General features: G+C 38.5%; 1 protein-coding gene across 1 annotated transcript in view; it reads left to right on the forward strand.

Moving 5' to 3' along the window:
• The window catches only part of LOC127441099 (ephrin type-B receptor 1-B-like), a 421,097-nt gene that overhangs the window by 326,413 nt on the left and 69,920 nt on the right, over window positions 1-24,764 (forward strand). The window contains exon 6 of the mRNA XM_051698281.1: window positions 874-998. Within this exon, the coding sequence (XP_051554241.1) occupies window positions 874-998 (125 nt within the window). The remainder of the gene's footprint in view (window positions 1-873; window positions 999-24,764) is intronic.

Genomic DNA, 24,764 nt, shown 5'->3' on the forward strand with positions numbered 1-24,764 from the left:
TTGTTGTAAGTCAATCAGTTTTGGAAATGGTATTTAAAAGCCATGTTGCAAGTATTTTAGTGTTTATTATCACAGCCTAGTTTGGAAATTTGGGAGTGAGGAGAAAGAATAAGTTGTTCTTTATAGTGAGAATGGCAGGGAAAAAAATATAGGAAACCAGCAAACACAGCTTGGCTTAAGCGGAAATTCTTCATCACGGAAAAGAGTCCATCAATTTTTATTCTTATGAATCACAAAAAAATCATTTCCATCTGTTTTGGTATATATTTCTGCAATATTGTCCTTGATATTACTTGGTATTAGATAAAAAAAAAAAAAAAATTTTTTTTTAAAAAAGTGGTTTTGTGTGTTTGTGTTTATGTAGCTTGTTTGATATTTGTTTGCTTGCTTCACTCTATTCACCTGTTAAAAAAAAAAAAAAAAAAAAAAAAAAAAAGAGCATGTCCGTGTGTGTTTGATGTTACAACACAGCTAATTATAGAATTGTTCCACTTTAACAAAAGGGAAACAGGAGGAAGAAAGAATGTAATGGAAAGAGAGAAATGGAATGGGCAAAGGTTTAATTCGGAGGCTGTGCATGCTCAGTCAGGTACGTCTCCCTTAAAGACGGTGAGACGAGAAACACACTGTAGCCAATCAGAGAGCTTGAACTGAAAAATGGGCTTCCATTGCAAAGGGCACTTTCTCACGAATCTATTGAACAACTCCAATCGCCCTCTTGTCTGCCTCTTTCATCATACTCTTAGTGTGTGTGTGTGCGCTCCATTTCTTAAAGTGGTTGATCAATTTGCTAGCTAAGTCTACACAGCAGGAAAGATGGCTGTTTGGAATGATTTTTTCACTTGGTTTTCCTTCTTGTACTTTCTCTTTCAGCTCCGTCCATTGTTCCGATAATGCATCAGGTCAGTTCTACGATGAAAAGCATCACCTTGTCATGGCCACAGCCTGAACAGCCCAATGGAATCATTCTGGATTATGAGCTACGCTACTATGAGAAGGTAAGACGCATGTGTGAGTGTGTACTGCCTTTGTGAAGTGTCGTCATTATAGACTTTCTTTTTTCTTGGTGGTTAAGGAAAGCTACTCTCTGTCTAAATTAAATAAAAAATAAAAAATGTCTTCAAACCCCTTAACACAGAAATTCATTCGACTTGTTTCATGAATAAGGCCCATTAAAGGGATAGTTCACCCTCACTTCCACATTATGACATCACAATGGGATCTCTGAGACATTCTTTGACTGCACTGTCTCTCTCTCTCTCTATTTCTCTTTGTCTCAAACTCAAGATATTCTTTCAGAGACTGCCACGCAAGATAAAATGGAGTGTATCATGTAAAGAGAGAATTGAGAGATAGATTTGTCTTTGTAAAGTCATATATATATATATATATATATATATAAATAAAAATAAAAATAAAAAACAATGTGGATTGTCAGATTTTTAGCTTTGGCTTAGTTTGATCTTTTACACTGCTACTTATTTAGCAGATTCTATTTTAAAAAATTCAGTCATTGTTTACTCACCCCTGTGTTGTTATAACCCCATTTGACTTTCTTTTTCTTAACACAAAGGGAGCAATTGTGAAACATTTTGTGCTCAGTGATGTCACGCAATGACCACCTCTTCAAGCTTCTAAAGGACGCAAAAGTATAATTCAGAAGTTTAATAAATTATTCCATGAGATTCATGATTGTAAAGAAAACATACGATGAGCTTTGGTGAGAAACAAACCAAAATTGAATGTATTATTTAGTGAAACTGTTGACCGGCCATTACTGTCTTATGTGCGTTCATGATGAGACTGCATGAGAGAAACAATTCATGCAGCCCCCCTCTCACGACATGGGACATTCTTGAGAAAACACATTTTGTTTATTTAAAAACAGGTCCACCACAGCAATAGAAACAATAGAACACAACACAGCTGAACATAAACCAAAGAACCGAACTTACTAAATATGTCTGATGAGTTTGTAGTCGGAGAATAGATGTATTTCTTTGCCCAGCTTTATTTGTTTGAAACAGAGTTCTTAAACTGAGAGCGATAGACAGAGGAGGCTTAGGACAGCTACAGTCACACTGTGTCCTAACCTGATGGCAAACAACACATGATAAAATGTATATTTTCTATGTTAATCAGAGTTTTGGTCCTAACCAGCTGTGACGAGGACAGGACATTCTGTCGATCGCTTGGTTTATTTTCCGGTCCAAAAACTTTCTCATAACAGTTTATTGACACCAGCATCTCATAAGTCGGTTAAAAAACTACTTGATTTTGGCTGAGAATGTTTTCGCTGAGGTATCGATCTCTGCAGTCCGAGGTCTGTCTCATGGAATAATTTATGAGACTTTTGAATTATACTTTTGTGTTCATTTGAAGCTTCAAGAGGTGGTCACCATAAACTGCCATTGTATGACATCACAAAGCACAACATTTTTTTTTTTTCACAATTTCTCCTTTTGTGTTAAGAAAAAGAAATAAAGTAATATGGGGTTATAGCAACACAGAGATGAGTAAACAATAACTGAATTTTCTTTTAGGGGTGAACTAATCCTTTCACCACAATGAATTAATATAGAACAAAGACTGATAAAATGTTTTATATGACTTTACAAAGTCATCTCTATCTCTCAATTCTCTCTTTACATGATACACTCCACTTTATCGTGCGTGGCAGTGTCTCTGAAAGAATATCTTAAGTTTGAGACAAAGAGAAAGAGAGAGTGACAGTGCAGTCAAAGAATGTCTCAGAGATCCCATTGTGATATCATAACGTGGAAGTGAGGTACAGTGGGTTGCTAGGAGACAGCATTGACAGGCGGGTGGTCGGATTCAGTGATTTCGCTGGCCGGACACTGAAACACAGACCCTCTCACACCAATTACACCTAATGACTCCATAGATACACAGACACACACACACACACACACACACACACAAAATCACACACATATGCTGCCTCTATATCTCTCACCCTTTTCAGAGACATAACTACGCATGCATGACGGACACAAAATAACACATATATGCACATATACACTCTTGCTTGCAGGGATGCCTATATTCCCTGTCTGATGTTTCTTTGAAACGTTGCTGTCATATATACCACCCAACTGCTGGCATGTGTTCAGCCAAGGACTTACTGTATATAAAAAAAATGTTCACCCACACTATATTTTCCAGCCCTCCATACATTTACAGACGATTGTAATATTCAAGGCTGTCTGCACATTATGAGGGACTCTACCAATATTCCACACATCACTGTCATACATAAACATTTGTAATGACAGCCTTTCTGCTGTTTTTATGATATACATAGGCTATTCCAAGAGAGGTAGCCTTTCTATGGTGCTTTAAAGAAGTGTGAGTAAGAAAACACACACGGACTGTAAAAATAATAAATAACTTAGTTTAGGTTTGTAACTGATAAGTAATGTGAGTATAAAAAAAAAAAATAAAAAAACAAGCATGCATTTAATGTAATTATATTGTCAACTTTTTTCAGGTTCAAGCTCTTTATTGCTTGAACTTGAACAAAGTCGACAATATCACTATACTCCTGACAATACTTTAAAGTGTCAGTAAGAAAGCACACACAGACTATAAAAATAATAAATGATGAATAGTTGAATAATAATAAATGAATACTGAGTGTACGCAAGCATATTAAAGAGACTGCAATTTTGATCAAAATGATAGACGATTGATAGACATTAAAATTAGGTTTTACATTAACCAAGATGAGCTTAATCAACAGCATTTGTGGCATAATGATGTTTTTTTTTTTTTTTTTTTTTTTACCATATTACTGTTCAAAAATCGAGTTTCCAGTGGAATACTTACAATGGACATGAATGGGGCCACTTTTTTTTGGAGAGTTTAAAGGCAGAAATGTGAAGCTTATAATTTTATAAAAGCACTTATTATAATTATTCTGTTAAATATTGTGTGTGTTATTTGAGCTGTAAAGTTGTTTAAATTGCTGTTTTCATTTCCGTTTTAGGGTTAATGTGTTATGCTGTAATGATAATGAAGTTACAAAATTGGATGTAACTTAAAGGAATAGATCCATAGTTCCACACAAGTTTGTGGCTTAATATTGATTACGATATTTTCTTTAAAAGTATCAAAAGTCTGGGTCACAGAGAGGCACTTATAATAGAAGTGAATGGAGCCAATTTTTGAAGGCTAAAATAGTCACTGTTTCAAAAGTATAGCCAAGTCAAGTCATTTTTATTTGTATAGCACTTTTCACAACGCACACCGTTTCAAAGCAGCTTTACAGAAAATCATGCATTAACAGAAAATGAAACTGTAATATCTAGAAAGTCTTAGACTCATCGTGTAGTTTGATTAACTATGATTGTAAATTGTGTATAAAAATAATTAATTAAATAATGAGATAATAACTGTATTTAGAACCCCAGTGAGGAATCCGAAGGTGACTGTGGCAAGGAACACAAAACTCCATATGATGTTGGTTAATGGAGAAAAATAACCTTGGGAGAAACAAGGCTCACTGTGGGGGCCATTTCACCACTGGCTAATCATCATGAATATAATGTCAATATTAGTTATTTTGTGCAGTGCAAGTCATGGTTTCAAATTAGTAAACTAAGTAACTTAACACTGTTAAGGGCCAGTGTTTAAACAAATATTTTGTATGAACTAAGCTTAATGACTAATGTCTTTGAAGTTCATCCTGGATTAACTGCAGAAGTTCATATAGATGCATTGTCCTTTGTTAGTTGGCTGATGAAGGCTTTTATTGGCAATTAATTGATAGTCTATGCATTCCATTTTAAGACTCTAGTCCATCATTAGACCAAGGTGATGCAGGCACAGATCAGTGAGATGCATCGCATTTCAACCGGCTGGTCATTTCGGTGGGATCCATCCTAAGTCCAAGGTACAGGCAATGGCATATGAAGTATCTCATGTATTATGGTTGGAGTTGGCATCAGTTCATCCCCTGAAGTCCATCGTAATAGACTGAAGTGATGTCTGGCTGGCACCGGCTGCATTTAGTCATCATCACTCAGAGACATGTAACAATGGAGTCCAACACCAAGCAGGAACGGAGCTAGATCTGGCCGATATAATATGAATCCCGAGGTTGAGACAGGGAAAGAAACAGAATAATATTAGCGTAGATGCCATAACATTTTTTGCAGAGTTATAGATCATGATAAATATTTCTGGTTCCGGCGGACCTAACTAAAGCAGCCTAATTGTGAGTTGATGGATAAATTAGGTGTATGTCTGGCTAAATAGATGAGTCTTTAGTCTAGACTTAAACTGAGTGTGTCTGCATCTCGAAAAGTGTTAGGGAGACTACTCCATAGTTTAGGAGCCAAATAAGAAAAGGATCTACCTTCTTTTTTGGATTTTGATATTCTAGGAACTATTAACAGGCCATCATTTTGTGATTGTAATGAATGTGATGGAATATAGCGTTGTAAAAGGTCACTTAAGTACTGCGGAGCTAGACCATTCAAAGCTTTGTACGTACAGTAGTTACATTTTTTTTAAATGAATACGAAATTTAACAGGTAGCCAATGTAACGATGATACAGTAGGGCTAATTTTATCATATTTCTTGGTTCTAGTCAGCACTAGAGCAAGACATCTGTAAAAAATATTATGTAAAATCAACAGTAACTTACTGGCAACAAATAGCCAGCAAGCTGCTGTATTCCATACCATGGTAAAATTACTGTAAAACTATCTACAGTAGTTTACAGCATACTGTGCTATACTGTAAAAGTAATTGCAGTAGTTGTTTGTATGACGTATCTTAAAATACAGTATATTAGCTGTGTATAGTAAAATTTATTTTGGTAATTGTTTGTTTGTTGTTTATTAAATTGCAGAGTTCATACCGGAGAACTAACCACTGTAAGCACAGTTATAGCTTACAGAGCTATTTAGAGTAACTAAATTCAACCTATTACAAGTTAAGAAAGTATGAAACAATTTAGTAAAACATTTTTTACACAATGACAACTCAACTATCACATAAATGTTACTCATGAAACTAAAATATGACTACACATTTAAAAGTCCATTCAAAAACTTCAATTTTAAGTTCACCCGAGGTCCAAGTGACTGAAAGAACACTCTCTAATTCTTTGCCTGTCCAGACCTAGAGAACAAAATACAAAAATCAATTCATATCATGTAACTGTAGTCTTGTTTTTATATCAACATGGCATTTAATCTACAAAAAGAAAATACACTCTCATCAACCAAGGTTGTGCATAATTCAGAAAGGATGGAGATAATGGTCAGAAGTTACTAACATATCGAGTAAAATTCAGACCAAAACATTTACACATGTAATATTTGTATACAATATAATTTTATATTAGATGGACAGGTCAAGTAAAGTGGCCGGCATAACTGTGCAGTGCATAAAAAAAAAAAACATCCAATGAGTTGTGCACGTTCAACCGGTGTAAATACAACTACATATTGCTTAAAAAGTACTTAGTACTTGCAATTGCTTACTTCAATACTAAACAGAATGTCCGTTGTGTTAACTAATGCTAGTATCTCGATAACTTGCAAACTTGTTTGAGAATGTAAACTTTATCGTTTCAAAACTACTTGTCGAAAATTACCGTACAGATCTTCATTGTCAAATGATGAATGTTTGAAAAAATTATTATAAACTGCTTAAAGATTTTGGTGCTCACCTGTTTCTTTCGAAAAGAGATTGCTTTGCTTTTGCTCTTCTCAAGGCTGAAGTGATGAGGAGTTGAGTGCAGGCTCAACGTTTACAGGTTGCCAGGTGCATTCCTATACAGTTCTACTTTTTATGCGATTGTATGAGTAAATCCAATGCAGAGAAGAAATCTGAGTTTCGTCTTTTTGATAATAGATCACTGAATAATACCACAAATTTCACCTCTAAGTTGTGTATGTACAGGTTTGAGATTGGGCCAGTTCTCGTGCAATTTAGCAGTAAATTACTGTAATTTTCCGCTCATTTTTTCCTAAATAATAGTTTGACAGAAATATACTGTAAACAATTTCTACAGTAAGGCACAGTGGAAAATGCAGCAATAATACTGTATAAACAACAAAGTTGACAGCAACATACTGTATACAATATCTACAGTAAGTTGCAGTTGGAAATACAGCAATAATACTGTCAAAACAACTAAAATAATTTACAGCGTATGCATGTTAACACAATTTTAGTGTGATAAAATTGCTTAATAACCTGTAAAGTTATATCTAATTTTACAACTTTGTTGCCATGATGTACAACAAACCCCAAAACCCTTGACGGATTGTAAAAATGCTCATTTGAACAACTTAACAGCTCAAATAATACACAAATTGTAACAGTAGAATTCATGTAAGTGCTTATATAAAATTATAAGCTTCACATTTCTGCCTTTAAAACCCAAAACCCTGTCAGGGTCGAGAGAGTGATAATCCAAACACAGAAATTTTAATGAGATTCAAACAGAAGAGAATATAACTATGAAGGCAGATATTCAAGGAAGAAGGAAACACAAAAACTACAGCAAAATGCTAGCTAACAATGCACTAACATAAAAACAAGTACGACACTGGAACAAGGAACAAGAGGATATATATACACTTGGGATAACAAGGAGATGAGGAACACCTGGGATAGAATTAGGGCAAAGAACAGGAAGACAGACATAGGAGAAAGATACAAAACTACAAAATAAGAGTCTCTTCAAACATTCAACATAATAGTCCTTGGGGAAAACATAAGAATGATGTGACAGAACCCCCTTAACCCTCTGAGGTCTGAGGGTGTTTTGGGCCCTGGAGAAGTTTTGACATGCCTTGACATTTGTGCTTTTTTCAGTTGCTTAAAAACATATTAATGGCTAAAGTCTGATAACACTGGATTCAGCACAAACTGGGCTACAATAATATGTGAAAAACATGTATGTACATGTTTGTATTTTTGAGAAAATAACGTTTATGCGTGGTTTTTGATTGTAAGTCACTGAAATAAGGCCATATATCACATACTGAACATTTGTTCACAAGACTTTTGAGAACTGGGTCTTGTAGCCTAGAGTTTTTGCTACAAAAATGATGTGAAACCATCCTGATTACTCATTCATACAAAACAATATAGTCATTGCACTTTTGTAAGACACTTTTAGTGTTAGAAAGGCCACATGCGAGGCGTGGATGATCGTGAATATTGAAGTGATTCACACCTGAGGAGACAAAGACCCCTCCCCTGAGAGAGAATGAATGTGAGGAGACTTAATGATTGAATGTATTATCTGACTATACATTTTCTTTACATAAAGACTTTACTTAAAAACTTTAGACCGTGACTACCATTTAAAAGTTTATAGATCTGTAAGATTTTTTAAATGTTTTTAAAGGAAGTCTCTTCTGCTCACCAAGGCTGCATTTATTTGATCCAAAATACAGCAAAAACAGTGATATTGTGAAATATTTTTACAATTTAAAATAACTGTTATCTATTTGAATATATTGTCAAATGCAATTTATTCCTGTGATCAAAGCTGAATTTTCAGCATCATTACTGCAGTCTTCAGTGTCACATGATCCTTCAGAAATCATTCTAATATGCTGATTTTCTAACATGGGCATATTTACAGCACATTTTACACATTTACACTCAAACAGATATTTGCAAGCACAAGTTTTGTTGATGATAATGAGGCAGCATAAACACTAGTTAAAATATAATCTAAACATTCATATTATTTTTATATCATATTGCATATCATATTTATATCATACAGCATACAATTTAAATACCTGCTTTAGCCGAAACAACATTTAAATGTAACTTAAACTTGCCTGTTGCGACATATTCCAAATGTCAGTACTCCGAATCCTGGCTGGCAAGTCTGGAAATAGTCCAGCTAGTAAAATATGTCCATGTTTATATAAAATAGCATGTCAACTAATGTAAGTAAAACTAAATGACTTACTCATCCGGAATTGTATCCTCGGCTGGATCAAATCGCTCTTCAAAATGTAAACATTCATCGTCGGAGTCCTGCTCTGCTTCTGAGGAAAATGTGAACTCTTCATCACTATCCAGGAACATCTGTAGAGCTTCCTCACCTGTGTAGCGTGCCATCTTCCAAACGCGCAGGAAAGTGAATGAATCTGATGATGAACTTGATGTTTTTTAAGGCATTGTTGGTGGCATTTACCATTTGCATTGATCGCCTCAGCACATTACTGAATGAATAGCGTGCTCTGTTGGTGGGTGGGATCACATTAGCGATAATGAGCTGAGCCAGGAGAAACTGTACATCGCTTTGTTTCATACAGATTACATTGCAGGAGAATATTTGTTTTAAATTTGAATTGTTTTATTTAAAAGTAGACATTTTAAGCTTTCTTTAGACATATGTTTCATGTTTGTGTGATAAGTATTCGCGGAGTTTCACTTCATTTTTGTGACGTGTTTCAGAAAGATGCTCGCAGAGACAGAGACGGCTGAAAGTGCACCCATTTTATTTTCTTTATTTTACAAAAGCACAAGGTTTTGTTGTTATTGTGAGTGTACACAAATAAAAGTAGACCCTTTATAGTTTCTAATGATGTCTTACACTTATCTGTATGCCCAAAAATGATGGAGTATTTTAAGTTGTTTCCGCTGTTATGCTTAAAAAATCTAGCAGGATGTGCCGGCACGTCCGTCGACCCCAGATGGTTAAAGTGTGGCTCCTGAAGCTCAAAAAAAGGAAAATGACAATAGTCCAAGGCTGAGACAGGCATAGTGGCTTCAGGAAGGGAGTGGGGTCTAGGTAGGGAGCAGGGTGTGGAGGCCAGGGAGGCAGCTCCAGGAAGGGAGCGGGGTCCATAGGCCAGGGAGATGGCTCTAGGAAGGGAACAGGGTGTGGAGGCCAGGGAGGCAGCTCCAGGATGGGAGCGGGGTCCGGCAGCCTGGGAGGTGGCTCCAGGAAGGGAGCCGGTGGATGGTTAGGAGGCCTAGGAGGAGGCCAGAGGAAAGAGACAGGGTCTGGCAACCATGGTGTCAAGGGTTCAGGGGGCGGAGCCGCAGGAGGCGGAGCCAGAGGTAGCTCAGGAGACGGAGCCGCAGGAGTCTCAGGGAATGAATTCACAGGGGGCGGAGCATTATGCAGCTCAGGAGACGAAGCCATGGGAGGCTCAGGAGGAGGAGCAGCAGGTGGAGCCGCTGGAGGAGAAGTGGGCAGAGCCGCAGTAGACTCAGGGAATTGTGTCTCAGGAGGTGGAGCCGCAGGGGGTGGAGCAGTATACGGCTCATGAAACGAAGCCACGGGAGGCTCAGGGGATGGAGCGGACGGAGCCGCAAGAGGCGGAGCAGGCAGAGCTGCAGGAGGTGGAGTGGGCGAAGCAGCAGGGGATGGAGCCGCAGGAGGCGGAGCGGGTGGAGCCGCAGGAATCTCAGGAGGCAGAGTGGGCAGAGCTGCTGGAGTCTCAGGAGGAGGAGTGGACAAAGCCGCTGGAGGAGAAGCAGGCAGAGCTGCAGGACGAAGAGTCTCAGAAGAAGGAGCGGGCAGAGCCACAGGTGGAAGAGTCTCAGAAGGAGGAGCGGGCAGAGCTGCAGGAAAAAGAGTGGGAAGCGGAAGGGCCTCCGTCAAGGGGGTCTCCGGGACCACCTGAGCTAGGAGCAGAGGGGCCTCCGTCAAGGGGGCCTCCGGAACCACTGGAGCTAAGAGCAGAGGGGCCAGTCGAGGGGGTCTCTGGGACCACCGGGACCATTGAATCTGAGAGCAGAAGGTCAGCCCTTATGATTTCAGAGATCAAATCTTGAGAGACAAACGATCACAATCCAAAGGGACCAGCTTCCTCACATGGCCATTGAGTACAAACCAGAACATAGCTCTGAGGGATCTCTCATTCCAGTTCAATTGGACAGCCTGATTCCAAAATTTGAGGCAGTACTACGCCGCAGGAGTGGACCAGGGTACAAGGAACAAGAGGATATATATACACTTAGGATATCAAGGAGACAAGGAACAGCTGGGGCAAAGAACAGGAAGACAGACATAAGAGGAAGATACAAAACTACAAAATAAGAGTCTCTTCAAACTTTCAACATAAGAGTCCTTGGGGAAAACATAAAAATGATGTGACGTGCCTCACTGTAAACTCTATTTTCAATTTTTTTTTAAAGAAAAGGATGGATGAGTCAAAATAAGTTTTTGTGGTAATCAACATTATGCCACAAATACTGTTGATTGAGCTTAATGTGTATTGAAACTGGAATATTCCTTTAACACAGAAAAGTTTAGTAAGCGATGTTATCACACTAAAATCTTGTTAACACATATTGTTTACATCTTGAGTATTTTAAAATCTATGTATTGGCCCCATTCACTTCCATTGTAAGTGCCTCACTGTTACCCAGATTTTTGCTTTTGTTTTTTTGGGGGGTGGGTAGGGATCAACATTATGCCACAAATTATTTCGACTGAGCTCAACTTGTATTGAACTTATTTTGAACTGTGTTACACCTGACTCTGAAGCACATGAACATTTTTCAACCATATATTTTCAGAGTGTGGAGGAAAAATCTATGACTATTGTCGTTTCTGAAATGATATTTGGCAAGACAAATGAGCTGCATTATGAAAATGAGCTTAATCAAAAGCTCTGGGATAATAACATCTATATCTAGGATAATTCTCTCCTCTCAACAGTAGTTTGCTCAAATACAAATAGCACAAGTGTAGAACTTATTTCCTTATAAATATGCGTGACATGTATTCATATGCTGATTTATAAAATAGAGATTAGAAAAGGTACTTCAGAATCAGACACATACAGAAAATATAATTTTGTGTCTTTCTTTTGGGCATTACAAAACACAAGCAATTTGGAAAGCATATTTCAGCTTTTGTTTTTTGTGCTTCAACCTCATCTGCTTTTGACAGTTTCTAATTACCTTCTTTTTGTGTTTTATGGATTTATTTGCAAAATTGTTTTTGCAACAAGGCTTTTTACATTGTTCAGATTAAATAGAGTGTAAAGACACATACTGACAGAGGAAAAGTGATCAGGCAGCTGTTGGGGAAGTTTGATACGATAATGAGGTTTTTTTGGATTGGTGGCGAATAGGCCATGCCCACTCATCAACTTCCAGCCACAACCAATAAGACTGACCTTAGTTATGCAACATGACCGAAAAGTAAATGCAAATTAAAGGTTAAAACTTTAAACCCACAGTAAATAAATAAATATGAAGGAATGTGGTCACCTGTCAGTTTATGAATAATGAAAAAGAGCATCTGGTAATGTAGAGTTACGTGTGAATACATAGCTCAAGCCCAGCAATGCATCCGTCAAGATGAGGTCATCGCGATTTCGCCCGTGGGCCTTTTTATGGTTCGCTTGATAGCAAGACTGGCAGATGCTTATTCTTCCAGCCACCGTGACAACTTGAGTCCATTTTCAGACATGAGATCAAATTCTGTGGCTAAATCAGCATGAATATAAAAACGCAGAGGTGCATGCACACACTGCAGGAAGTTGTGGGTAAGATTGAACGGTTCAGACCTGATTGAAGCGATCCTGTCACTCAGTTTGCATGACACATGATCGAGTTCCACAGCTGTATGTGATTATCGAAAATGCGCTTCAGCTCACGTTTTTGTAGCCACAAGGCATGCGTGCCTTAGATTGGACTACGCAAAATGAGACCCATGTAATTTTATATATGCATAGGGGCTCTAAATTAGTGCAACAGAGGGAGTTGAAAAGGACTTGATGATCTTTGGCTGGCGTCTTTGGTTATTCATTCTGCCCTCTTCATTAACATAAAAAAATTGACTGTTGACTTTCTTGACTTTGCTTTTCCTTTTTGTGCATTATTCATTAGTGCATGATATTCCTAAGGACTTATTCATCTTTCATCAATATGTTATAACTTGCTCTGCCTCTGAAATAACATTCCTTTTTGGCAGACGTCACATAGGTTGTGAGTAGGGATGGGAATCGTGAGGAATGTAATGATTCCGGTTCTGATTTTGGCTCCTTAACAATTCTTTTCACGTTTCTTTTAGTACTTTTAAGGAAGAAATATTTGGAAATAAGAAATGCAATTTTTATTCAGTAAAAAAATCTGGCTGATAAAAATAATTCGTTCAGAAGGTAGTGATGTATGTTTTCTGGAGTAGATTCAAAAGAACCAGCTCATGAGAGTAATTCTTTTGGGAATTGGACAACACTGGTTTTGCTGTACTGGGTATTTCATGCTGAAGATTCATAAGAACTGGCTCATGAGATTCATTCTGTTGGGTATTGGACAACACTAGTTGTGCTGGGCTGTGTTTCCCAAAAGCATCGCAAGCTTAAGTTGATTGTAGTGACCACTGGCGCCAATGGTTTCTTCTATCTACTTAGGCTTACAATGCTTTTGGGAAACACAGCCCTGTATGTTCCGTGCTGTAGATTTAAAACAACCGGGTCATAAGAGTCATTCTTTTTGGAATGACCTAACTCTTACAATGGTTGCACTGTATTTTTCTTGCTGTAGATTTAAAAGAACCGGCTCATGAGATTCATTCATTTGGGAATTAGACAACACTAGTTGTGCTGTATTTTTTCGTTTGAGAATCAGACTGCACTGGTCACGCTGGATGTTTCATGTTGTAAATTCAAAATTACCAACTCATGAGAGTTATATCCTTGGGATTAGGACAACAGTGTTTGTAGGGCTGGGCAATATATCTTAACAAATTATATCTTTTTTTTTAATTATTTTTATTTTTTTATCAGATGTTATCAAAGTTAAATACATTAAAGACATTAAATAAAAATCTATTTAAAAATAGTTTTTCATTAAATAAACACAAGGGAGAATGAAATTCAATCATTTTAATTGATATGCACTTTATATTTATATTTCATATACAATGATACATAGTAGCTTAATAAAAAAAACATTATTTACCTTCAAATGTTTTTACTAATACATTTTTGTGAATGAACAAGTGTGCAAACCTACTTCACTGACTTATTTTTTTAAACCCCAGTTGAACATTGCATAATACAAAATTATTACTGAGACATGTCAGGTTTATTGTTATAATATAAAGCTGAATTATCATTATTATTCTGATTATTAGATTTGCGTTATACAAAAATAATATATTGCTGTCCTGTTTACTTCATCTCCGCCTGGGGCTTTTATTTTGTCACTGAAAGTGCTGTCCTATTTACTTCAACTTCACAAGGAGCTTTTATTTTGACACAGAAAAGGCAACGTGTATTTGACAGTTTATAATGTCCCACATTTCCTGAAATGCTGTCATTTCCTTGTTTTATTTTATTCTGTGCCGCATTTGTAGATTTGTACAGTATATTAACTTATTGTGGTTATTAATATTTGGAATTGTGCGAACGCTTGAACCTGCATTACTTTGATTTCACAATGCATGTGAACTGATCTGAGAGCGCTGCCATGCGCTGAATCACACACAGATCGTGTTTGTCTTTAAATCGCAGCCTTTTGTAGATTAATAATCACATATGACCAACTTGCCATTTTATGTTATTTTGATTAATTGTGCAGCCCTAAAGGATCGTTAAATTAGTTTACTGGTGCGCTCTTTATGAAACTTAATGGCCAAAGGAAAGCACATTAAAATCATTGTGATGTTCACAATATTGGTCAAGTTTACATTGTCAGCAAAATTATCTCGATTATATTGTTAATATTTGATATATCGCTTAACCCTAAATGGTTGCACTGTATGTTTCTTGCTATAGATTCAAAAGAACCAGCTTATAAGAGTCATTTGTTTGTTAATCAGACTACACTGGTCATGCTGTATGTTTTGCACTGTAGATTCAAAAGAACCAGCTTATAAGAGTCATTTGTTTTGGAAATTGGACTACACTGGTCATGCTGTATGTTTTGCACTGTAGATTCAAAAGAACCAGCTTATAAGAGTCATTTGTTTGTTAATCGGACTACACTGGTCACACCTTATGTTTTACTGTGTAGATTCAAAAGAACTGCCTTATAAGAGTCATTTGTTTGGGAACTGGACAACACTGGTTGTGCTGTATGTTTTGTGCTGTAGATTCAAAAGAATGGGCTCATGAGAGTCATTCGTTTAGGAATCAAACTACACTGGTCGCACCATATGTTTCACACTGTAGATTCAGAAGAGCCGGCTCATAAGAGTCATTTGTTTGGGAACTGGACAACACTGGTTGCGCTGTATGTTTCATGCTGTAGATTCCAAAGAACTGGCTCAAGAGAGTCATTCTTTTGGGAATTGGACTACACTGGTCACACTACACTCTGTACAGTAGATTAAAAAAGAACCGGCTTATAAAAGTTATCCATTCGGCAGTCGGACTACACTGGTCAATTGCTCATTCAAGAACCATTAACAGAAACGAAAGTTATATATCATTTGGTATTTAAAGAAAAACAATGGAACCAGTCCTTAATAAGATCTGGATCTCTGTTCCCAAACCTTGTTGTGAGGGATATTGGATAATGTTAACCAATATCAGAAGAGCTATGCAGTCTGTGTCCATTGTAATATGTAAAACCCATTGTTTTTGCAATTCAATCAATTCCCAATGGATAAAATCAAGTCCAGCCATACAGTTTTGTTCTCATTGAATATCCTGTTTCACTCTGAAATTAGTTAGGGGAGTACAATGGTTTGTGAAGGCTTTTTCATGTTGACTGAGTTTTGAATCAAAGGACATTTGATTTCCATCTAACGGATCTACATTCTTACTGGTTGCTAAAGCCCTGTTTATTACATTGCCAGTAACTTAGCAAATTCTGATTTTCCATGTAGTTTTTCATGTGGAGTTTATGCAACACTCTCAACCATATCCTTGTCTTCCTGTACTCACTCACACATCCCCTGAGGGGCTTCTGTATCTCACCTGTACTGAGACACTGCATAGAACTTTCCAGCTTCCTTAAAAAGAGCTGCAGGCTGCCACTACACTGCTGTCAATTGCCAGCCGAAGCTGTCACTTCCAGTAACACAGAAGGATATGCCGCAGTTTCACTTCGACCATCTAAGGTCTCCCTTACTGGGTGAGATAACTAGCTGGACCTTTGCAGATCCCATGGTAGTTTTCTGGGACAAGAGGTCATGAATTTTCTAACCTCAATCATCAAGGCTAATGGAGAACTGCCGAAGCTATGGCCCCATGCCGCCACATTTCCTGTGAACTTCTAGATGCTGTTGTACTCCGGTTACATGGACTGCTGAAGTTTGTGAGGTCTAACATTAAGTATACCGCTCTCCAAGACCCTGTCCAGCATTAAAGGGATAGTCCAGCCAAAAAGGAAAATTCTGTCATCATTTAGCCACCGTAATTTAGTTCTAAACAAATATTAGTTTCTTTCCTGTATGAAACAACATTTTGAAGCTTCAAGAAGGACACAGAAGCACCATAAATGTATAATAAAAGTGGCCCATGTGTGGACCTCTGCTGGATACCTGCACAGGCTGGAAGCTAAGGGGCTGTCTACACTGGAAACATTGAAACGAATATTCAAAACTGGTTATTTGTCTTGTTGGCTTGAGAAGCGCCAGCTCATGCAACACAAGGCGCTTACACGCTGTCAACACCGGACGTGAGCGATGTCGTATCACATCTCACCGCAACGGCTTGAGGCTGTCTACACTGGATGCATAGAAACGAATGTTCTAAACCATTTATTTGTCTTGTTGGCATGAGTAGTGCCAGTGCGTGCAGCGCAAATTGGTTGTTTACTGCCGGCTTACGCATCCATTGTAGACAGCATCATTGATTATAATGGGATTGATTTGCTTTTGTCGCTCCGCACTGCTTGCGTCTGGTGTTGACAGGGTGTGAAAGTCATAGTCTACCCCTGTGCAACGACCAGCTTTGGGGTGGTTACACACTAGAGAAAGCTCTGACGGAGCATTTGATACATGGGAGTGCGAAAGGTCCATTTGGAAGGCGTGTACCACACTAGGAAGAGGTGGTCATGGATAGAGATCTCTCTCTCCAGGCTCTCTCTCCACAATTACTATCTTGTTAGCCTGACAGAGAAAGATAATAGAGGAAAAGGAATGAATACAGTGCATGCATGAGTTTCGTCTGCCAAGTTTTTTTTTTTTTTTCCAATTTCACAGCGCAACTAGTTCAGCCTCTCCGAGATTCCCATTGGTCAACAGATGCCTACATCAGAGTGCATTGCAGCAAAAGTTGAAATGTTCTCAACTTTTGGTTGCATGACGGAGCATCACTTTCAGAAACTCATGCGTTTTCCCTCTCCGTCCTTCCGACGCACCATCCCCTTTGAAATCAATGCATTCGCAGCATCCTCTGATGCAGCACAAACTCTAGTGTGTAGGCACCCTTAGCCTCCCATCCAGTGAATAAAACAAGGCTCTGCTGCTGGTGTTTAAATCGGAACCAATGAAAGATATTGTTTAAAGAAACCCTTTAAAATTGTAACTTATGTAACTGACTGTAACAAGGTTCAAATATGGGAGAGGAGGAGGCGGGAACTGACTGAACCGTCAAAGTAATATTTTAATAAGAACTTAAACAAAAAACACAAACATAAACACACACATGGCAGCTATGTGTGGCTCTCTCTCTCCCAAACTGCTGCATCTCGCTGCAATTATCCCTCTCCTCGGCTGACTAGCCCGACTGGGGGGCGGGCGTGCGTAGTCACCCCTGGCATAACGTACACCAGGGGATGCTGCTGGCAGGCTTTTCCTTGCATCTCTAGATCTGGGGAAGGGGACAAGGGGAGGGAAAAATAAAAGAGAAGAGGGAAAGGGCAAGGTGGAGTGACAGTGAGAGAGAGAGAGGAGAGAGAGAAAAAAACTTGCTCGCCGGTTACCAGACACGCCGTCACCTGGTCCTCGACCACTCCTCCACCCTCTGGCGGACAACAGCCGCTCCTCCCCGGGTGGACCGGAGCAAGTCCTCCGACCCCTGGCAGATGGAATGCCCCTCCACGTTTTGGCGGCTGGTAGGGAGACCCTCCTCCCCACGTGGATGGCTTCTTTTCCTCTGCGTCCAGGCGGCCAGCAGTGACGACTCCGTCCCCCGGCGGATGGCCGCTGCTGCTCCTTTGGGCGGATGGCAGTGGCGAGGACTCCACGACAGCGCATCCCTCCTCCCTGCTGGATTTCGGCACCAATGTAACAAGGTTCAAAAATGGGAAAGGTGGCGGCGGGAACCAGCTGAACCGTCAAAGTAATATTTTAAACAATAACTTAAACAAAAAACACAAACATAAACACACACACACAGCAGCTGTATGTGGCTCTCTCTCTCCCGAACTGCCGCATCTCGCTGCACTTATCCCTCTCCTCGGCTGATTAGCCGGATTGGGGTCGGGCATGCGTTGTCATGGCCCGGCCCTGCCCTCCTCCTCTTCACACTGACTTAGCATGTCCTCTCCCTTACTTAAAATGAGTATTAACATAAGTATTACAGCATTTTTGTAAACAGTCTAATAATTACATTTTAAATATAGTCAGTCCCTTAGCAGTCGCTTTTAATACAAAGCAAATTAACTAATAGGGAACATAGCAAACAAACCGGAACGACTAAGACTTGCAATGTTTGCAACAACATACTACTATATTACTAGTTCACTAGTTATTACTATTTCTTGTATATGAAGTCTGCATACTGTGGAAATTAGCATGTGTATGTGAATTTTCAATATGCATGGAATACCCTGATGACCTGCAGTGCCACGTTTGCCAAGATGTGCCAAAAGCACACTGCATACTATACAATGCAGTGTTCTTGGCTTAACCTTCCATTTCCATTATGACTAAATAAACTAGTAGTAATTATAGCTGCAATTTGTAACCTCTTTTTTTTTTTTTTTTTTTTTTACTCATTATTAGATTAGACTGCCAAAAGTAAAAAAAAAAAAAAGTTAAAAAAAATAACACAACAATAGACTTAAATAGCAGTAACCAGAGCTGATAGGTGGACACCACTTGCTGAATTACACATGCAACCTAATTAGACCATATGAACCATGTAGCATACTGTTTCTTTGTATAACAGAGACTTTTTTTTTTACTAACAATTGAAGACAGTAGTGTATTAGTAGCATAATAGTAGTGTATTCTATTTTCTATGGAGTAAGTTGTAGACTAAGGTTTCCCTTCCAAACTTGTCCTAAACACACTTCAATCAACACAAGTCAAAGGCTTTTGATATCTGTCTGTATATGTAGTGGTAAGCAAGTGTTTTGCCTGAATAAACCAGAATTGATTTATCAACCCACTCCCAGATCTCTGAAGTATCAGACGACCATCTGACATATGTAGGCTGTGTATTTGTTTCCTTTTTCTACAATAATCATCAAAGAAAAAACAAAAGAGAAATAATTTAGAGAAATGGAATGGAGTAAAAGTGAAAAATGGCATTGTAAATAGACAAAGAGAGACCTGCTTTTCATTCAAAACAGGTAGCCTTTAATTCAAGTATTATTAAAATCCCAATTTCCTCTCTTTCTCTCTCTTCTTCTTTGCTGATCTGTCTCTCAGAGTTTCATGACACAGGCGATAACTCACTTTTGAAAGGTCATTAACTGCAATAAGAAGCTGCACCTGTGTGTGAGCATATGTGTATCTGTATGTGTGTGTTTGCTTTCAGGCATGCACACAAGTATGAATGTTGTGTGTGCATTGTAGCCCAGAGCAATAAGATTATGATTAATCTGATATTCCCATCTTTAACAATACATTGTTTCATTCAGAATGTCTCTTAGTTAACATGCCAGCATTAGTCTTCATAAACAATACTACAATATTACATTTCTATAATAGAACGCTTCATAATAACAAGCCCACGCCAGGCAAAATCATAATCCATAAAAGCCCACATACGCTGTTTGATCTCTGCCTACAGCGCTCTGCAGTTCTTCTGTGTTTTTCACTGTCTTTCCATTTCTTCTCCATTTCCTTCTCTTCTGTGGCTCGACACGCCATCTTCACTGCATGAGCGAGTGACACGATGCAACGTGGCAAAACAAAATTGCTCCCATTATGCCGCAAACTTGCTGTGCAGACAGCTTTGTTGATTTTAATGGGAACTATTGCATCATGTTGTTCACTTCAAGTTTATTCTAACAATATGTGAGAGCAACTTATCCAACATAACTAGATCGCAACCATTAAAATTAACAGATAGTAATAGAGTGAAATAATTTTGTTTTGTCGACTAATAATAATAGAAGTGATCTAGATTGTCGCATCAATTACATTTTTTTTATTTTTTATTTTTTTATTATAATGTGACTGATCTAGTTTGGTTGTATCTGCAAATAATTCATTAATTATAATAAGTGTAATCTAGTTTTATGGTGTCAATATATAATTACTTAATTCTCCAATTAAATAATTGTTCACCATTCTCCATGCAGTAAATCCGCTCCCGTGATTGTTATGGCCAGGATATGTGTCACATGTACTGAAGAAGTGTGCGCTGCTCCACACAATCAGTTTCTGTGCCAAAATGTTCAGTGAATCAAGCGTGTAACTCCAATTTTAGCCACATGAAGTGGGGAAAAGCTTTAGTCAAGTTTCAGTAAGTGGAAAAACTTTAACTACGCGTTAAACAGTTAAACTCTTAATTGCGGAAATTAACACGTTAAATTTCCCAGCCCTATAAATTAATTTTGAAGTCAGAAAGTTGGGTAATGCATTATATAAAAACATTTTTGTAATCGGATTAGAGTTACTGACCCTCAGTTAAATTAATTACTTATAACCTCGTGTCGACCCCGCATCCTTCTGCGCGGACATTGGGCCTCATTAATGAAATGAAAATTGTGAGTAATTTATGCATAAAATGGAACTTCTCGAAAACATTACTCCGGATTCACGATCACTTCGTATTCCCAGATTTGTGTGTTAGTGAATTCCAAATGTCCGTAAATAGAGCGCATGTGCACGTTCGTTCACCATTATCATAATCCACGTCCCATGAAAACATCATATAAGGAAGGCTTCAGACTGGCTAGTAACTGAGAATAGGAAGCTTTTAACATCTATGCGAATAGTAAAAAAAAAAAAAAAAAATAATGTTTAATGGAGTGCATTCACATCGTCAAATATTGATTTAGCAAACACTTGCATGTTCGTTCTAAAGAGTAAGAGAGAAACTTACAGTCACATAAGTTTGCTGTCATCAGAGATTCTTTTGCAAATTAAACAGTCCAAGAGGTCAATAAAAATGATTTGAAATGAAGCTTTAGCGTAAAACAAAACTGTTTAATCACCGTTCGATATTAATGCACTGTTTGTAACCCTAGCAAAATAACATCACAAAGCAAGCAGAGTGGGCAATAGCTATTGAAAATATTTCCTAACCACTTTCATCAGCATAGCTAACATAATGGAATTCAGCTTGTTTTGCACAGAGGGTGAGAGAAGGAAATCAGGACCTATTAAATGCGTCTTTCGATGTCTGGCAAGGCGATGCAAGATGATTTAATCTATAATATGTTGCGTATGTTATGTACTGAAGTGCCACCTATAGCCACTAGAGGCCCCCCATGCTCACACCTCTCTGACTCAAACACTGATGGAGAAGCGCTCTTTGTTGACAAAATGCATGCAGCATTTTGCAATGATGCACTACCGTTCATGGACAAATTGTAATTTCATTCTTAATTCGGTCAGTAGTGCAGCCTTTATGGATACCATACCAATGTTTCAGAGGTCAAAATCTGCAGACTCCAGAGTGTTTTGAATGTTTTTCCCTTATCATACAGTAAGTGCTACTTTTACTGTCACTGCCACGTTTGTAACATCGGTTTTTCCACATTTATGTGAAAATGACAATGAATAAAAATGTTATAATAAATTTTCTCTGGAGTGCCAACCACTCTACGTTCTGTGGATTGTATTATTTCTGGACTGTGCATTTCAATTCACAGTTTTGGGTGACCTGGGTAGCTCAGCGGGTATTGGCGCTGACTACCACCCCTGGAGTCACGAGTTCGAATCCAGGGCGTGCTGAGTGACTCCAGCCAGGTCTCCTAAGCAACCAAATTGGCCCAGTTGCTAGGTAGGGTAGAGTCACATGGGGTAACCTCCTCTTTGTGTGGTTCTCGCTCTCGGTGGGGCGCATGGTGAGTTATGCGGGGATGCCGCGGAGAATAGTGTGGACCTGCACACGCGCTACGTCTCCGCGGTAACACGCTCAACAAGCCACGTGATAAGATGCGTGGATTGACAATCTCAGATGCGGAGGCAACTGAGATTCGTCCTCCACCACCCGGATTGAGGCGAGTCACTATGCCACCATGAGGACTTAGAGCGCATTGGGAATTGGGCATTCCAAAATTGTGGAGAAAAGTGGAGAAATAAAAAATACAATAAAATAAATTCACAGTTTTGACCAAGTGTGTGGTTGCACTACTTTTTCACTGTATCTCAATAGGCAGAGCTGCAGATCTAAAGAACCTTAGATAAAATTAACGGTTATTTTTTGTTTTTCGAGTAAAAATTTGCACTCCGTGTCGGGTGGTTCTTCGTCTCCACGTAGTGCATTTAAAATAGTTTAACGCACACCTAGCCGTGGATTATCCCTTACTTAATTTAAACTGACCGATCTCAGTTCAGAAGACTCTGGGCTATCAGCAAAGGGTTAATCTTTCGACGTACGGAGTCATGTGACAAAACAACATGGTGCCGAAAACAACAGTTTGTCTTTGGAAGAAATTATAACAAAACTACATCTGGTAAGAAAACTGTTTTAGTCCAAAATTAGAGTCACTAGTTTCATCCGATATGCCATATTGTTTTTGTATTTGAGCAATTTATTGCGAAACGGCACGCTGTTAAACACAGTAGTAGACAATAGCGCTAGTTTTTCCATTAGAAATCCCTTGATTTACTAAGCATTTTCACATTGAGAAAAAAAGTAATTACTTTCAGAGGCTTGATTTGGAGTTAGGATGAAAATAAGGTGTATTTCGAACTGTTCTGAGACCAGTGCAGACAGACAGCACACTGGAGGTTAAGTTATTCACTTTATTATTCTTAATTCATTTTATTAATATTTAATTAGAAATATTATTTTCTTTATTTGCTTAATAATGTATGGGTTGTGGGGGAACACACTTAACACACATAAAAAAAAGAGAAAAATTAATAAGTTATTGTGTATTGAAAACAATGTAAGTGAAATATACTATGTAATCAGAAATGTATTGAATGGATAGACACAATAATGTAAGTAAAAAAAAAAGAAATAATAAAAAAAGTTAAGATTTAGTAAAGTATTCTTATTACAATTTTCAAGAAGTGGAGGCACCAGTTCGAGAGAGAGAGAGATGCACGTGGCCATGTATGTGTGTGCGTCTTTGTTTTATGTCGTTTTAAGTTGAGGTTTGTCATGAAAGTTTACATTGAATGTTCTGCTGGTTCCTGTCTCCTCCTTGCCCCTCCTTTGCCTGTTACATTGGTGCCGAAACCCGGGAGGGAGGAGGGATGTGCTGTCGCGGAGTCCTCGCCGCTGCCGTCCGCCAAAGGTGTAGCCGCTGCCATCTGCCTGGGGACAGAGGGGTCACTGCCGGCCGCCGAGAGCCGGAGAAACCGATGCTGTCCGTTGAGAAGGGGATGAGCGGTTCCGTATGCCAGGGGTTGGAGGGCTCGCTGCCGTCCGCCGGGGGAGGAGTGAGCTGTTGTCCGCCAGAGGGCAGAGGAGCGGTTGAGGACCAGGCAATAGCATGTCCGGGAACCGGCGAGCAAGTTTTTCTCTCTCTCCTCTATCTCTCTCTGTCACGCCACCTTGCTCTTTCCCTCTCCCCTTTCCCTCCCCTCGTCTCTCCCAGGGCTCCAGAAAGGCGGGGAAGTCCAGGAAGGGAGGGGTGTGCATCATGCCGGGGGTTTCCCCGACCTGAGTCAGGCAATGGAGGAGTGTGACGAAGAGGAGTGCAGAGCAGGGTCGTGAGGACATGATTAGCCCTGAATCAGGCTAATAAGCCGGAGCCGGAGGTGCCAGTTCGAGAGAGAGAGAGAGACACATGCTTATAATTCGAGCAAACTAGATTGTTTGTTGTCATGACTACAACAAAACTTTTTAATTGTAATTGGAGCAATAGTTTTATCGTGTCAACAAATAATTTATAATGGGAGCAATTTAGTTTTGTCACATTGACAAAAAATCTGTACATTATAATGGGAGTGATCTTGTTTTCTCTCATCAATAAATAATTCTGTAGTCATATTAGGATTTATATATTTTTTGTTGTGTCAACAAATTATTTTACTTATAATAAGAGCAAACTATATTGCTTGTTGCCATGTTAACACAAAAATTAGTTAATTGTAATTGGATCAATCTAGTTTTGTCACATCAATTAATAATTTGTTATTTCAAATGGGAGCAATCTAGTTTTGTCACACTGACAAAAATAAATCAATAATAATGTGTGCTATCTAGCTTTGTCATTTGAATGAAACATTTGGCATTTATAATTGTATCTATCTAATTTTGTTGCATTGCACAGTTAGTTTGCAGTGTAGAGAAGTCGTTACTCTTACCCCTTTCTTTTATCACTCTTTCTTCATTCACTGCTTTACAATGTATTTTTATTTATTTTTTTCACAAGTTTGTTTGTCTGTAAAGCTTTTGTGCTTTGCCAGTCTTCTGCACATATTCAGCTCACGGTTGACTCTTCATCTCATGTGTCTCAATTTCTGATCTGGAAAACACGTGTTGGCTCGTGGCTCTATGGTTTTGTCTTCCTTCGAATATCATAGTTTTTATGT

The sequence above is a fragment of the Myxocyprinus asiaticus genome, chromosome 5, assembly GCF_019703515.2.
Source record: "Myxocyprinus asiaticus isolate MX2 ecotype Aquarium Trade chromosome 5, UBuf_Myxa_2, whole genome shotgun sequence".
Taxonomy (NCBI): Eukaryota; Metazoa; Chordata; class Actinopteri; order Cypriniformes; family Catostomidae; genus Myxocyprinus; species Myxocyprinus asiaticus.